The following is a 14,898-nucleotide window of genomic DNA, read 5'->3' on the forward strand; positions in this document are numbered from 1 at the left end:
TAGTGAGACAACCGGAAATAAAGACCACGTAGGATGTACTGACCTGCCGGGGTGAAGCGGCATCGGACAAGAAAAGCCGGCCGCAGTACTTGTCGTAGTTGGGCTTCAGACGCCAGTGATCGGCAGAAGAAGCAGGTCTCGCCGCCGCCGCCGCCGTTGCGAGACCACCACCGCCGCCGCCGCCGAACAGCTGCCAGAACGAATCCGGCTCCCTCCCCTCCTCGACCTCGACAAGCTCCCCCGTCAAGGTCAAATCCATGCCCACCAGCCTCGCGGAACTCAACTCGTCGACATGGCTCCCCTTGCCCTTCCAGAGATAACACTGGCCCCCGGAGGCGACCAAGAAAGGGAACCCCGAGCAGAGGCTGGACGGGGCCATGTCGAGCTCGTCGAAGACAACCTGGCCCAGGTGCCGCCGTCCACAGAGCATGCTGGGGGCCAGCGAGTCGTGCTTGTCGCTGGACCCGCGGCGCGTGACGACGACGCCGCCCAGCGCCTGCAGGAACGCGGCCGTCTCCTTGCCCTGCCGGAGGCGGACGAGGGGACTGCTCCCGCTGCCGCTGCCGCTGCCGCTGCCGAGGGTCCTGGCCTCGCGGCTCGCGAAGAGCTGGGCGTCCTCGACGGTGGAGGTGGCCACTTGGTCGCCGGCCCAGAAGTAGGTTTCCGACACGCGCCTGCCGGATTCGGTGGTGTAGTGGTGTGCGCAGAGGTACATGTCCTGCTCGAACAGGACGCGCTCGTTGTGCGCCGGCACGGGCCTCTTCTTGCCGTCGCCGAAGAGCTGGAAGAGCTGGGTGGTAGATGGACCCTGCGCGGGGCTGGGTACCCTGGTCTTGTTGGAGAGGATCTCGGCCGTGTCGACGCGATAGTCCCTCTTGGGGCGGGGGGTTCCGAAGAAGCCGTCGAGGAAGGCCGAGACTTCGTTGGGTTGTTGTTGGTTGCTGTTCAAAGTCCGGAGAGGCGGCGGCACGATGCTCTCCCGTTTTGGCGCTTCTGATCGGACGACTGCTTTGGCCTTCTCGTTTGACTTGAGGTTGGTGGCGGTGGTGGCGGTGGCGGCGCTGGTGGTGGTGGTGTCCGGCTCAGCCACGAATCTCGATACCCTCTTCAAGTCCAACTTCTTGGGAGAAGACGACGGTTGGGGTTCCTCGGGCTGGTTGGGTTCGTTTTCGCTACGTTTCGTAGGTGATGGTGTGCGTCTGAGTGTGCCAAAGGATCCAAGCGGTGCGATGTCGGTCGGCTTTTCCTTGGTCGCTGGCGGCGAGGGCAGCTTCCGGCCTACCAGGGGAGTCGTCACAGTATCTCCTTCCCTTAACTCTGCGCCTCCATTGGATCGGAGGGGCGTCATCGAAGTCTGCCGCGACGTGGAGGGCGTCTCGGGCTCGCGCTCGAGCTCGAGCTCGGGTTCTATAGAGGACACCACTGCTTTCTCCACGGGCCTCGGCGGCGAAGGCTTGTGCCGGATGGCGGCCTTCACGGCAACTTGGGCTTGGATGGACCGAGGCAGAGACGATGACGGGGATACCGGCGGCGGTGTTGACCGGGAGACGACTTCCAATCGGGAGGATGTCTCCTCTTCCTCTACCGTGGGCTCCGTCCTGAACGGGGACCGCACGGGTGTGGACGAAGAGCGTGCCGCCTGGAGTGGCTTGGCCGGAGTTGTTGCAACCGCGGCTGGCTGAGCCGACGTCGGCGCCTTTCTCCTGGGACCTCGGGCACGGCCCTTAGTCATGTGCGTCAACTGAGGTCCAGGAGCGGAGGGTTCGGGAGTGGTTTCGGGCGATGCGATGGAATCGGGGTCGTTCCGACCTCCACGGCCGTTGGTGGCCATGGGAGGAGGGCCCTTGGCCAGCAAGCCGGCGAGCGCCGGGTTAAAGCGATCTGCCAGGCCGCCTCCACCGGGTCCACCGGGTCCACCGGGTGCGGCGCCGTCTTTCCTCCTCGCGACAGATTTCTGCAATTCCGCCCGTTTCGCGAGACCCTCTGGGACAAGGGGTTTCTCGGTGGGCAAGGTGGCGCTGCGCGTGACAGTCACGGCGCGTCCCTCGGCCTGGGCCTTCTTGAAGTCCTCCTTCTTCTTCAAGATGGCCTCCTTGAACTCGTCTTTCCGCTCGCTGGGGTTCGGCCCGCCGGTGACGTTCAGGGCGGCCTTCCCGCGCATGATGTTCTGCTTCAGTTCGTCCGGGGGGACGTAGTTCCTGGTTTCGGCCCGGCGTAGGGTGCCGAAGACGTTCTTGAACTCCATCTCTTGCTCCCTGCGTGCCGGCACGGCCGACGACGACGACGACGACGACGGCAACGACGAATCCACGGATGCCTGGCGGGGCTTGAGGTTCGCTCGAAAGTCCTTCTTGGGAGGGGTTTCGGGTTTGGATTTGCCGGCAGCGGGAGGCGGAACGGGGCGAGCATGGGGATCTGCTGGCTTGTTTGCTTTTTCTTCGGCGTTGTCGGTGGCCGTGGCCGTGGCCGAGTTCGTGTTCGACCTCGTGTTCGACCTCGTGTTCGACCTCGTGTCTGGCTCCATCTTGGTCGGGCTCGGTGTACCACTCCCCCTGGACAACAAGGTGTCGCGGAGGTTTCCGCCGCTGATGCTGATACTCCCGGCGCCTCGGCGGTGACTACTAGTTGTTGCCGTCGTCGGCGGAGGAGAGTAGATGCCGCCGAGCCCAGCGGGGGACGTCTTGACGGCGGCGGCGCCCATTGGTGACGACCTCATAAGTCCGCCAATGTTGACCGAGTGCTTAGACGGCGCAGGGGGCGCGGGCTTGCCGAGGCCGTGGTTGTCGGGGTTGTCGGGGTTGTCGGGGTTGTTGTTAGCCCTCTGGGCCTTGGCCTTGTTCAGCTCCACCATCCAGGCGGGTTGATGGGCCGTAGAAGGAGGGGCGGGCTTGGGCTTGGCAGAGTCGGGCTTGTTCAGGGCGGTTTCCAACCAGCTCGCCTTGGTGGGGCTCCATCGTCGAGGGTCCATGGTCTTGGACGGGCTGACAGGGACGGCGGGGTCGTCGTGAGCCCCGAGCGTGGCCGTGGCCGTGGCCGTGTTGTTGCTGCTATCCACGGACGTTTCGGCAGAGGCGGCGGTCCTGCTGGGCTTGGGCGTATGGTCGGCGGCAGGGTTGGTATCGGTCGGCCCCTCTCTCGAGCCAGGGCGCGAGGATTCGGCGGAAGTGTCGGAGCGGCGCTCGCGGAACATGCTGGTGGGCCGTGACCTAGAGCGTGCCGTGCTAGACCTATCCCCCCCGCGACCCGGGGCGATGGAGTCCCCCCTGGCGACGGCGGGAGGGGAGGCGACGGTCCATCTCTTGACGCTGTCCGACCTCTTCATCATGGCGCTTTGCACGAAGCCGCCCATGCCCTTGGTAGGTGAGGGAGGTTTGGTGGGAGATGTGCGGCCGCTGGCGAATGGCACTTCTGGGGTTTCTTCGGTCGAGCGGGTCTTGGCGGACTCGGTGGACACGACGCGGCTCATGCCCGGTAGCTGGGCTCGCATCGACGACATGTCCAAGGGATCGGGATCCTCGACCTGGGGTTTCCGGTAGGCGGCAGAGCCGAGGCCTCCTCGGTCGGCGGTCTGACGGAACCAGGTAGGATCCTTGGAGCCCAGTGCTTGGGCGATCTGGTCTCTGGAAAAGGTCGTCTCGGTAGCGGAAGAGGATTCGGTAGCGGAAGAGGACTCGGAAGCGGCGACGGGAGGGGCGGCGGGTCTGGCTGCGTTCTGGTTCTGAGTGGGGGTGGGCAGCATGGATAGTGGTCTGGTTCTGGACGAGTCGGAGTCGGACGGCCGGGAGGATGGTGGAGGACGTCTCTGCCATGACAAGGCCCTGGGACCTTGAGGCGTAGTAGCGGTATTCGGCGAGGATGAGGCGGGCATGACGGTGGTAGCTGGCTTCTTCTGTTCCGTGGTGTTGTCGACGACAGGGCGATGGAGATGTTTGCTTATGGGCTCGGTTGAAATGGCGTTCGAGGCGGCGGATGGTGGGCTAGCCGATACGTCGAGGGCGGGAGATAGTCTCAGGGATCCAGAGAGCTGGGTGGCGTGGCGATGGGACGAGGGGGGCGGCGTGTTGGCGGGGGATGATTTCTGGGGGGATATGGATCTTGCACGTTCTAGAGGGGGCAGAGACGAGGTCAGTCGACAGACAGGACATGGAAGAGAGGACATGGAAGAGAGGACAGGAGACAGAGGACAGGAGACAGAGGACGGAGAAAACATACCGGCACGACGAGCTTGGCGCTCCTTCTTCTCTTGCTGGATTTTCTGGTCCAATTCTCTCTGGCGGGCATCGTCTTCTTCGGTTCTCCGTGCGTTCATCTCCTTGACGTCTTGAAGAAACTTGGAAACGTCGTCCATGGCGCTTTTCCCAAGTTTCCTTTGAAGGGAGAGGTGGGAGGAGGAGAGGGCATTCGACTGGGACCGAGGTAGGAGGCCTGTTTTTTTTCTTCTTCTCTTTCTTTTCGAAGCGGGATGTGAGTGGTGTTTACTTTGAGAGAAGCGCCAACAGTCCCGCGGCTTGGCGTCGTCGTCGTCTTGTTTTCTTTCCCTTGGATGGAGGGATACAGGGATGGAGGGAGAAGGATGAAGGAGAGAAGGACGGAGGGGCAGAGGGAAGAGGGAAAAGAGAAGAGAGAACGCACTGAAAGTGTCAACACAAAAGTCAACAAAGTCAAACAAGTCAACAAGAGACCAGCAGCCCGTAGCAACAAGCCCCAAGCCCTGTCGCGTCAATCAACTTTCGGTTTAGACCAGAATCCGGCCTGTGATTGCTTTCTTTTTGGTCTTTTTGGTCTTTTTGGTCTTTTTGTTAGCGTCAAAGGTTATGGCTCTTAGCTTGTCAGGCCCAATTCGAATCTGTGATACGACGACGGTTGACGTTCCCAAGAGATGCAAAGAAATGCGAGGGTGCAAGGGCAAGGGCAAGGGTCTGGTCTGGTCTGGTGGAATGCATCGCCAGGTCAGAGGTCGAGGTGAGGTCGAGGTGAGGGGGCGGAATACAACGTACATTACCTAAGGTAATTACCTAAGGTACAGGGAGGCCCGCTGACTCAGAAGACATGGGGGGTGCTAAGCCATGCCCTGGAACGGACACGTTTAGTGGGTGTCTAGCAGTGTTGGTATTTCCCTAGCGCTGGCCGGGCCTGAGTTGCTTCGTAGGGGCTGCCGAGTCACCAAATATGAAGTACAGAGTACTAGTCCACAAGCACAATTCCAATCAAGTCCCTCCCTACTACTGCTTGTACAAGTAAGGACGTTACACTTAAGTACCTCACTGCTCACGAACGTCTCTAACACCGACCGCCGGACTTCTATGGGATGCAATATACCTTACATGTAATGCTTGCAATATGCCACGCGCATGATGCACATCCTATGCTTCAACACGTCACTGCTCAACCACCGCCCCTCTACATCCCCCGGTTAAACACCACCATCCCCCCCTTGCCCCCCCGCCCGTGAAACTCAGGCTCCAGCTTGTCGACGTGAATCGTCTGCCTCTGCGGAAACACCGCCAACGCAAGCGGCAGCACCGCAACGCTCGTACACAAGATGAGCCCCAAGTTGACCGGCATCACCAACCTGGGCCGCGCCTTGAGCCACTCGGTGCGCTGCAACCTCACCAGCACCAGCGGCGGCAGCACCATGATGGGCGTCGAGTTGAACACGCGGCTCGCCGCCGTCTCGCCCACCGCCAGCCTCGCCGCCGCCTTGCTCCGCCCCAGGCTGTTGGGCACGGCCACGTCCCCGTCCGTCTTGCCCTCGGCCGCCGCCTCCAGCCCGTCGCCGTCGCCGTCCTCCGCCCCTCCCGGCACGGGGAACACGTCGATGCCCGTGCGCATCTCCTCGCCGCGCATCAGCACCACGTTGAGCGCGCCCGCCGTCGCCACCGCCGCGAACGGCACCAGCCGCGTCAGGATCGTGCGCGTCGAGGCGCTGATCCCGCGGACCCGGGGCACGAGGCCCCGGAGCCCCAGCGCCACGCCGCAGGATATCGAGACGGCCACCGCGTAGGACTGGGCCATCTGCGCCCAGTTCATCGGGGAGGACTTGTTGGCGTTGGCCGAGTTGATGGCTACGTTGAGGGACTGGTTCGCTACTTGCCACGATACCGTGCCTGTGGTCTTTCGTCGGGGGCGTCCGAGTTAGCTTGTTGTTTGCAACAAAACAACAAAGGCAGGCAGGGGAGAGGGGAGAGGGGAGAGGGGAGCCACGTACACCAAGTCCTGGTTGGAGCATCCCCGCGGTGACGATGAGGTTGGAGAGAACAAAGGACGACATGCGGAACGGAAGGAAGACCGGCTCGCCGGTGTCTAGCCAAGAACATGTCAGCGTGGGCCCCCCAAGTAGAAACGGATTGTCCACAAGGACGACGACACCAGTAAACTGACCTGGGTGTAGAGTCGAGTCGACCACCTTCTTCGCCTTCCATAGCTCCGGCGTCATTTCCCCGATCTTGCCCTGCTTATAGTCGATGAGGAGCTGCTTGCAGTGCTCCAGACCCGCCTTGTCGACAAGCAGTGTTCTGCGCAAAAGAATGTCACGTCAGTCGAGGAACCAACCGGGGACAGACAAAGGCAATGCGCACCTAGGATCTGTGAGGCCCATGGAATGTCGGACTCGGCCCCAGTACGTATCGAGGTCATATTGAGACGCCGGCAGGGGGCGGCTGCCGGGGAGAGAGGCCGACATGGTAGACGGGTTTCGTTCGAGGGTCCGGTCGTGTGTCCGCACCCCGCGCCCCAATTGACAGGACCAAGGGGGAGAAACGGAAAACGGAATGAATCACAAAGACCTGCCCAAAGGCGACCGAGCCCGTGTGCGCAAGAGGCTGCCGCTGTAAAGAAAAATAAAAATAAAAAATTTACACAGCCGGCAAGTTCTTATCAGTGCGGTGAGAAGACTAAGGTAAAGTTCCATGGGAGTGAGTGGCTCTTCCGATAAAGTACGTACCGGTATCCGTGCCTGGTATCGATTCAGGGTTCCTCCGATCGCGGGTCGCGTGCCGCTGATTTCCGACTACCTTTACCTTATGGACTGCCAATCATATGCCGTCGTACCTGTACAGTAGGTACCTTACACAGCTCAGGTACTTCTTAAGTTCCAGTTTACACCGTACCTGTTTCCCAGAGGTTCAGGTGCTCAACTGTACGTGTAAGTAAACACGGGTACAAGGTAAACAGTCAAACAATACAACCATTAAACTGGGTTTAAAGCAACCCCTTCAACTCGTGGGTTTGCGAGTAAAGTTATTGCCACCACAACCCACCAGCCAATGGGTGGAACAGTCATATTACCGTTGCGCCCGCTAACCGCTAGCTACTTATGGCTTATTTGTCACCCTTCTTCCCAACAGTTGGCCGCGTGGCTCAATGGTAGGGCGTCAGATTTCGGCTCTGAAGATTGTGGGTTCGAGTCCTACCGCGGTCGTTGTATTGATTTTTTGACGATTTCATTGATTCTTTTCTTTTATTTTTATTTTTATTTTACCGCTGGCTTTGTTATAGATCAACCATTCAATAGCGTGCTCGGACAGACTCTGCTATGAAAGACCGTCAAGCTTCAAAGGGGTGTTAGAAGTAGACAGGTCCTCATTGAAAATACTCTCTCGAAACCTCAACCCTTCTGTCTCTTAAATACTACGGAGGCAGGTCTGTCGCTACACCAACCATGGAACCAGCTTGAAATTTTGGGAATGCACAAGAGTCGTCGCCTGCATTGATTATTTGACCCATAGCCACAAGCCGGGTCTATGTACTGTAGGGCAGCTCTCTGTCTCAAGATCTAACCCATTCCCTATATACAGCCCCCGATTCATCCACCTTATTCGCCCTGTTTATCAAAGAATAGTCTCAGAGCCGGCAAGAAAGCGGCCGCATGTCGGAACTCCCCAAGCTTGACACGCATCTGGTCGAACGCCAGCAACACGACCTGATCCTTCACCTTCACCTTCTTAGCCGTAGCCGCAGCCGTAGCCGTAGCCGCCGCCTCGCCCTCCCCGTCCACCGTATCCTCCTCCGTGACCACCTCCCTCGGGTCCAGCAGCGGGAACTTGGCATACCGCTGCGAAAAATGCGTCAACAGCACGCGCCGCGCCCCCATCTTCTCCGCGATCCCCAGCGCCTCCCCCATGGTCGAATGCTTCTTGTCCTTCGCGTCCTCCACCTTGTCGTCGTCGAACGTGCACTCGTGCACCAGCAGCGTCGCGCCCCGCCCCACCGCCGCGAACTTATCGCTGGGCCGGCAGTCGCCCGAGTACGCCACCTTCAGCCCCGACGGCCACGTCAGCACCGCCGCCGTCGCGCCCTGGCAGTGCTCCACGAACACCGTATCGACGCGCTTCAACCCCCCCGCCGCGAGGGCCTCGGCCGTCGCCGGCCGGCCGTTGGTCGAGAACCGGAGCCGAGGCAACCCGATGTCCTCGACCTGGCTGTATTCCCGGAGCCACTGCTGCATCTGCGCCGGGCTGCAGACGCCCAACGTCCGGTCCGCCGTCGTGCCCTGGCCCTGAGACGACGAGGACGACGAGGTCAGGCGGTGCCACTCGCCGATGACGCTCGCGATGCCGAGGTGGTGGTCGGCGTGCATGTGGCTGACGAGGATGAGCCGCAGGTCGGCGACCACGCGGCGGCACTCCTCGTCGCCGAACATGCGGCGGAGCTGGCCGAGCGTGTTCTCGCCCGCGTCGAGCAGGTAGTTGCCGACGCCCGGCACGCGGAGCAGCGTGGCGGACACGTTGCGGTATTTGGACGGCAGCGCCGACCCCGTGCCCAGGGGGATCACCTCGGCGTCGCGGTTCGGCATGTCCTGCTCGGCCCGCTCCACCTCGGCCGAAAACGCCGGGTCGGCTACTTTTCGCTTGGCCTCCCGCGCCAGCGACACGATTTCGTCGTCCAGGTTCAGTGCTTCCTCGAGGCGCGGGAACGGCACCACCTCGGAATCCACCACCTGGAAGGTGGGCAGGTACTTGGCCCTCATGCCGGTGCGGCCTACCTCGACCGGAGGAGACCCCGCCGCCGCCGTCGTCGTCGAGGCGACGTCGCGGAACTTGTTGTTGAACTTGGGGATCGGGAACCGGTCCGGGTCGATGCGGCGCAGCGTCGTCAGCAGGGCGGCGTAGCTCTCGAAGGCGAGCATGTTGGGGGATACGTCGGGCGCCATAACCACGTGCCTGACGCCGGGCCTCTCCCGGATGAAAGACTGAATGGCGGGGTCGTCAAAGACGGATTCTCCGAGAACCCAGTACAGGACGTGGACCTGATCCATGAGTCCCTCGGACCTCCACTCGGGTCGGTCTACGAAATGCTGGACGTAATCCCGGGACGGAATCTCGAACAGGGCAAAGCCCGAGCCCTTGATGGGGGCCTCGAGGACCATGTCGGGGGTCACGTCGATGCCGTCCTTCCCCTTGACGGCCTGGCCCGCCGTCAGGAGCTTGAAGTCTTGCACGGCGACGCCCAGCTCTTTGGCCACCTTGGGGTTGAACTTGCCCCTGCGGCCTTTGTTCTTGACGACGTAGCAGAGCGACGTCGACGACCGCGACGTGGGGGGTAGCGTCCCGAAGCGAACGCCTGGCCAGGGTTGCCGGACCAAGACGTCGATGTTGGGCGCATCGGGGTCCTTATCCGGGAGGGGGCCTTTATACCGCTGGATCCCACCGCCTTCGTTGCGGACGAAAACGGTGGCGGGCAGTTCGACGTCGTGAAGTTTGCTCTCGACGAAGGAATCCGGCCTCCAGTCGGAGTTGAACATGGAGTCGATGACCTGGCGGACATACGCGGCGTCGTCGTCGGCCGCAGCGTTGTCTGCTGCCGGTTGCCGATCCTCGGTGGGGGCGGGGCCATCAGCCGTTGATGCAGCACCTGCACCTGTACCTACCCCGCCGTTCTCAGACTCAGTCATCATGTCAAAACTCCTCTTTTTCCGAGACGACAGAGGCATACCGTTCCCGGCCACAGCGGCAGCCGCGACAGCCACGGGGACGTACCACACCCGGACCGAGTCGTCCTCCCAGTCCGGCTTCTCCGGGTCGACCTCCGGGCTCGCGATCCTGGGGTCGACGTCGAAGTCCACCGCCCGGATGGGCATGCCGGTGCGGAAGATGAAGTGGCGCGCGGTGGCGACGGTGTAGGCGAGGTTCTTCGCCCCAAAGACCTCCAGCTCCCGCTCGACCAGGCTGAGCTGCGCCTTGCCGGTCTCCCGGCGGATCTTGTTCTGGGCCTCGGTCTGGCTGTTGGTGCTGGCGAGGGCGTCGGCGACGGTGAGCATCATGCCCATCAGGCCGCCGACGTTCTGCCAGGTGACCGGCCCGGAGAGGAAGAGCTTCTCGAGCTTGGTCATGGAGACGCCGCGCTGGGTGAAGGCGCGCTGCGTGCCCTGGGCGAGGTTGCCGAAGAAGTAGCGGCGGTGGTCGAAGTGGAGGAGCAGGCCGGCGCCTTGGGTGTCGGCGGTCGGGGCCGTGATGATTTGTACGAAGCTCGACATGGTGGTTCGGCCTTCGGGGGGGGTGGGAGTGGGAGCGGGAGCGGTCGGAGATGTGGTTGGGTTTGGTTTCGGGGTTGGCGAGGCTGAGGGCGAGGCTGAGGGCGGGGCTGAGGGCGCGGGGACGATAACGTATGATCCTGGGGGGAGAGTCTTGTAGAAGGAAGACGGAAAAGAGGAGGGTCGGGATGTTTTTCCGGGTTTTCGAGGCGATCGAGGCCGGTTAGGTCGTGGAGGAGGAAGAGGACCACGAGGAGGAGGAGAGGTGGAAGAGGTTGAGTGGCGGGGAGAAGAAGAGGAATATGGGAAGTGTTGCTCGATGGGACACCTAACGACGAATTGATTGACCCGATGATTGACCCGATGCCTGAGAAAGCAGGCCCATGACATGGAGAAGTAAGCCCTCACATGCGGACAGAAAGTATTTGAGTAAGTGCAGTGGGGCAAAATCTGGCTGTTCTCTGTCAACACCAAAAGAAATGGAAAGGAAAAAAAAAAAGAAGAAAAAAAGCTCGAGATGATGTCGGTGCAGGTACGAAGGTACGGGTGCAGAGTACGCAGGTACTTCGCTACATAGGTACGAAATTACTCACAATTTCTCCCCGCCCTTTCTTTCTCCACCCTTTCCCCACCCTTTGTCAGCCGTATCGTGGAATCACGTGGTGATAACGTGCTGAACCCTTTCTTTGGTCAATCCCTCCCGTCCGGTGCCCCTTGGTCCCCGGCCGATAAGATCCCGATTGATATGCCGGTGCCCCTCATTTGGGCAAGGGCCAAAGGGGATCTCGAGGAACGGCGGCTTATACGGACACCGTCATGAGCGGTACCAGCCGGACGTTATAGTTCTAAAAGGAAAAAATAATACATAATTTCTAATTCCGTTCCCACCGAACATCACCATGAGTCTTTTATGCAGCTGCTTACGTCCGACCCGCTCCTCGCTTCTAACATCCCCAGTCCGCGCTTCTTCACCCTCCATCGCGACAACACACACACCCACCCGCACTCGCAGAGACACACACACAAAATCCACACAGTCCTCGCGTGCCAAACCCACCATGTCCGAGAATAAAGACATCCGGAACCCCCATCCGGACTTCAAAACAGTAGAAGCCTCCCGCCCGGACTGGGACCCCAAAGCCCTCCGCTACACAAAAACCCCGGACCCAAGCTGGACCTACGGATCCGGACCCAATGCCACCTCTTCCGTCGCCTCTCCTCCACGAAGCAATGCAACCTCGACCCCTCCAGCCCACATCCCCATAGACCCGTACGCGGCAAACCGGCCCCCAGGCGCCAACTACAAACTCCTCATCTCCTCCATCGCCCCCCGCCCCATCGCCCTCCTCTCCACCCGCTCCCCGGACGAAGCGCGCGACTCCGACGCCGAGAAAGACAACCTAGCCCCCTTCAGCTTCTTCAACGTCCTGAGCCACGACCCGCCCCTCTTCGCCCTCGGCTTCGCCTGCAGCCTGGCCCGCCCCAAGGACTCGCTCCGCAACCTCGTCGACACGCGCGAGTGCGTCATCAACCTGGTCGGCGAGCCCCTCCTCGAGGCGGCCAACGCGGCGAGCATCGACAGCCCGCGTGGGGTGAGCGAGTGGGTCGTTTCCGGGCTCACGCCCGTGCGGGACGCGGAGACGGTGCGGTGCGCGCGCGTTGCCGAGGCGGTGGTTTCGATTGAGGCGAAGCTGGATTTCGTGAGGGAGTATGAGAGTCGGGGGGCGCCTGGGAGGATTGGCTCGACGGTGGTTATTGTGGAGGGGACGAGGTTTTGGGTGCGGGGGGATGCGGTGAATGAGGACCGGAGTGTGGTCGATTTGTCGGTGCGTTCTCTCTCTCTCTCTCTCTTTTTTTTTTTTTTTTTTTTCTTTTTTGGTCCCCTAGCATTGCGAGTATGACAACTGACTGCTTCTCAGGTGTTACGACCCATAAGTCGACTGGGAGGTATCTCGTATGGACGCACCACCGAGGCCGTCGAACTCCTGCGGCCTGTGTTTGAGGAAACGCTGGGCATGGACGGGTACGAGAAGCTGAAGGAAAAGAGACGACAGCAAGAGAGGCAGCTTCAAAACGGAGAGCCGAACTGAGTGGATTCTGACGTTGGATGCTGTATGAGGGGTGATATAGAGTAGAATAGAAACAAACCGAGTGGAGGTGGAGGACGCATATCGAGACACTTAGACTTTAGACTTCGAGAACAGCCGGGAGATGTGACGGTCATTTCTTCGTGATGCACCAGGTCCGAGATTAATACAATATCAAATCACCGAAACCAAACCGCAAAGCAAAAACGCAAAACTCCAGGCTCGCCGAGTCCCGTTGAACCACGTCCAGTTTCCATCTGCCTGCCCTACCTATCCCGCATCGTATATAGAGCATATCGAAAAGAAAAAAAAAACCCCCCAAAAAACCCTTGGTAAGAGTAAAGATCAGACATATATACTCTGCCCACAGTAGGAAAGAATAAACTCCACCCCAGTCTGCGCCTCGTCCTCATGCGCCTGCAACTCCTTCAGAATCCTAGCCCCTTGATCAACACCATCCAACTTGTCCTTGACATGGATAATGATCACCTTGACACCCTCGAGCGGCCTCGTCGTGGTCCCCGATACCGCGGCATTCGGCTCCCCCGTCTCCCTACCGTCGTCGAAAGAATGCCGCGGCGAAGGCGAATGGGAACGAGACGCCAGTTCAAGATCCCGCGCAACCACATCCTTCAACGAGAGCTCGGCCGTCGGCGTGGCGAGATGTGGTGTCCCGGGTAGCGAGTGCTGCTGCTGCTGCTGCTGCTGCTGGGGGACCCCGACCCCGTCATCCTGCTGCGAATTGAACCGACTCCGCACCGTCTTGGGACTCACCGCCTCGCTATCAACCCCCTTGACCCCCTCGCCGCCGCCGCCGCAGCCGCCACTGTTGAAAACAGGCCCCGTCTTCCGCCGGGAAGGGGCGTCACAATCGACCTGGAGCCTCTTGCGTTTCTTCAGACTGTCAAGCCCTCCTCCTCCTCTTCCTGCTGATGTTGTTGCTGCTGTTGCTGCTGTTGTTGTTGTTGTGGCTGCTGCTGCTGCTGCTGCTGCTAGGGCGGCCTCCTTCCCAACGAGGCCCGAATCAGAAGACGACCCCGCATTCCACAGACACCGGAGGACGTCGACCTCCCGCGCCAGGGTCCGGAGCTCGTCCATCACGAAGCTGGGCTTCATGTGTCCGAACAGGCGGTCGGCGCTCTGGCTGTCGTCGTAGCTGCACTCGATGAGGACGGCGCGCAGGGCGCCCCGGGCGATCTTGGGGGCCGCTTCTTTCCAGATGCCCAGGTTGCGCGGGTAGGAGGACAGGGCGTCTGGTTCCACGTCGCCGAAGATGAGGACCTCGGAGCCCGTGGTGGTGTCGCGGAGGAAGTAGACTGTCGAGTCGTAGACGGGAGGGGGCGGCGCTGGCGGGGGTGCGTCGAGGAAGTTGGCTTGTTGTTGTTGTTGTTGAATGAGAAAGGGACAGGAGGCGGTGCGGGGTTGGGGTGTTGCGGGGGGGTTATGGTTATGGGAGCGTGGGGGGATGTGTGGTTGGGGTTGTTGTTGGTGGTGATGGTGGTTGTTGTGGTGGTGGTGGTGGTGGTGCGGCTGTTGTTGTTGCTGCTGCTGCTGCGCGTAGGGGTGATATGTTTGAGTATAATGGGAGGGCATGGAAGAAGAGGCATCGAGAGAGGCGTGTCGAGCAGGAGTACTAGTGGCGGATGATTGAGAGTTGCGGTGGGGAGGAAGAGGTTCTATGGCGGTTCCGTGAGAAATGGACCACGCTTTTACGCTGAGGCCCTCGGCGACCTCGAGGTACCCCCTGGCATCACCTTCTCCGATAGCCGGGCTACCGCCGTCGACCAGGCGAGTATAGGTCACCAGGCCAACGCCGCCGTTCTCGTCGGAGAGGTTCGGCCAGATGACGTTGTTGAAGATGTGCTGCTTAAAGGCGTCAATGGTGGCAGGCAGGCCGGCGAGGCGCTTCGGCCGGGGTCCGCCGGGGACGCCGGCCGTGTTGACGACGAAACCGGCGATGTGGTCCAGGTGAGGATGGGTGATGAGGTAGGTGTCGACGAGAGAGCGGGCAATGTGGGCGGCGTTGACACGGGTGGAGGCAGAGTGCACCTGGAAACCGGCAAAGGGGCCGCTCTCGAGGGTGTGGGGGAGAGGGAGGGAGGCGAGGTTGGCGGGCTGGGTGGATTCGAGGATTTGGACGATGGCGGCGAGGTGGACGCCGGCGTCGACGGCTACCACGGAGCATTTCTGCCAACCGGCGGCGACGGCTCGGACGAGAAAGGCGGTGGTGTTGTTTTCTAACGGACCGCCGCCGGCGCCCTAGATGACGGTGGCGTGAGTGTGTGTACATTGGTGATATATGACCAAGACCTGTCACATATTCGTTCTCACATTGAGAGG

The 14,898-nt window shown here is 60.9% G+C and overlaps 5 protein-coding genes and 1 non-coding gene across 6 annotated transcripts in view; 2 read left to right on the forward strand and 4 right to left on the reverse strand.

Annotated features, from left to right (window-relative positions):
• Window positions 1-4,348, reverse strand: part of SODALDRAFT_393854 (hypothetical protein) — a gene marked incomplete at its 5' end in the record, with an annotated part of 5,187 nt that extends 839 nt beyond the window's left edge. Inside the window, 2 exons of the mRNA XM_028615270.1 lie at window positions 44-4,104; window positions 4,213-4,348. Of these exons, the coding sequence (XP_028463863.1) occupies window positions 44-4,104; window positions 4,213-4,348 (4,197 nt within the window). The remainder of the gene's footprint in view (window positions 1-43; window positions 4,105-4,212) is intronic.
• Window positions 4,349-5,294: 946 nt separating this feature from the next.
• On the reverse strand, window positions 5,295-6,761 carry SODALDRAFT_328446 (tricarboxylate carrier). Its single transcript, XM_028610695.1, has 4 exons — window positions 6,579-6,761; window positions 6,382-6,515; window positions 6,209-6,303; window positions 5,295-6,114 (listed from the first exon to the last, which is right to left on the reverse strand). Exons 1-4 carry the CDS (start codon window positions 6,680-6,682, stop codon window positions 5,401-5,403), a joined length of 1,047 nt encoding a protein of 348 aa, XP_028463864.1. The 5' UTR covers window positions 6,683-6,761; the 3' UTR covers window positions 5,295-5,400.
• A 587-nt stretch (window positions 6,762-7,348) lies between these two features.
• Window positions 7,349-7,420, forward strand: SODALDRAFT_t176. The gene has a single exon. It is a non-coding gene; the product is annotated as a tRNA-Arg (tRNA).
• A 262-nt stretch (window positions 7,421-7,682) lies between these two features.
• SODALDRAFT_328447 (hypothetical protein) lies at window positions 7,683-10,935 on the reverse strand. The gene has a single exon (XM_028610696.1). It carries the CDS (start codon window positions 10,472-10,474, stop codon window positions 7,814-7,816), a length of 2,661 nt encoding a protein of 886 aa, XP_028463865.1. The 5' UTR covers window positions 10,475-10,935; the 3' UTR covers window positions 7,683-7,813.
• A 594-nt stretch (window positions 10,936-11,529) lies between these two features.
• Window positions 11,530-12,561, forward strand: SODALDRAFT_320516 (hypothetical protein; the record flags this gene model as incomplete). The annotated part of the gene is made up of 2 exons (XM_028609543.1): window positions 11,530-12,297; window positions 12,391-12,561. 2 exons carry the CDS (start codon window positions 11,530-11,532, stop codon window positions 12,559-12,561), a joined length of 939 nt encoding a protein of 312 aa, XP_028463866.1.
• A 171-nt stretch (window positions 12,562-12,732) lies between these two features.
• SODALDRAFT_320517 (hypothetical protein) overlaps window positions 12,733-14,898 on the reverse strand; it is a gene marked incomplete at both ends in the record, with an annotated part of 2,411 nt that continues 245 nt past the window's right edge. The window contains 2 exons of the mRNA XM_028609544.1: window positions 12,733-12,828; window positions 12,949-14,817. Coding sequence (XP_028463867.1) covers window positions 12,733-12,828; window positions 12,949-14,817 — 1,965 coding nt within the window. The remainder of the gene's footprint in view (window positions 12,829-12,948; window positions 14,818-14,898) is intronic.

This window comes from Sodiomyces alkalinus (genome assembly GCF_003711515.1).
Source record: "Sodiomyces alkalinus F11 unplaced genomic scaffold SODALscaffold_10, whole genome shotgun sequence".
Classification (NCBI taxonomy): domain Eukaryota; kingdom Fungi; phylum Ascomycota; class Sordariomycetes; order Glomerellales; family Plectosphaerellaceae; genus Sodiomyces; species Sodiomyces alkalinus.

Bases quoted from the DNA above. Each gene is read 5' to 3' on its own strand.
- SODALDRAFT_328447 (XM_028610696.1), bottom strand. From the start codon at position 10,474: ATGTCGAGCTTCGTACAAATCATCACGGCCCCGACCGCCGACACCCAA.
- SODALDRAFT_328446 (XM_028610695.1), bottom strand. From the start codon at position 6,682: ATGTCGGCCTCTCTCCCCGGCAGCCGCCCCCTGCCGGCGTCTCAATAT. The intron at 6,516-6,578 runs GTGCGCATTGCC...TCTTTTGCGCAG, and splicing joins ATGGGCCTCACAGATCCTAG to AACACTGCTTGTCGACAAGG. The intron at 6,115-6,208 runs GTACGTGGCTCC...CCCCGACGAAAG, and splicing joins TGCTCCAACCAGGACTTGGT to ACCACAGGCACGGTATCGTG.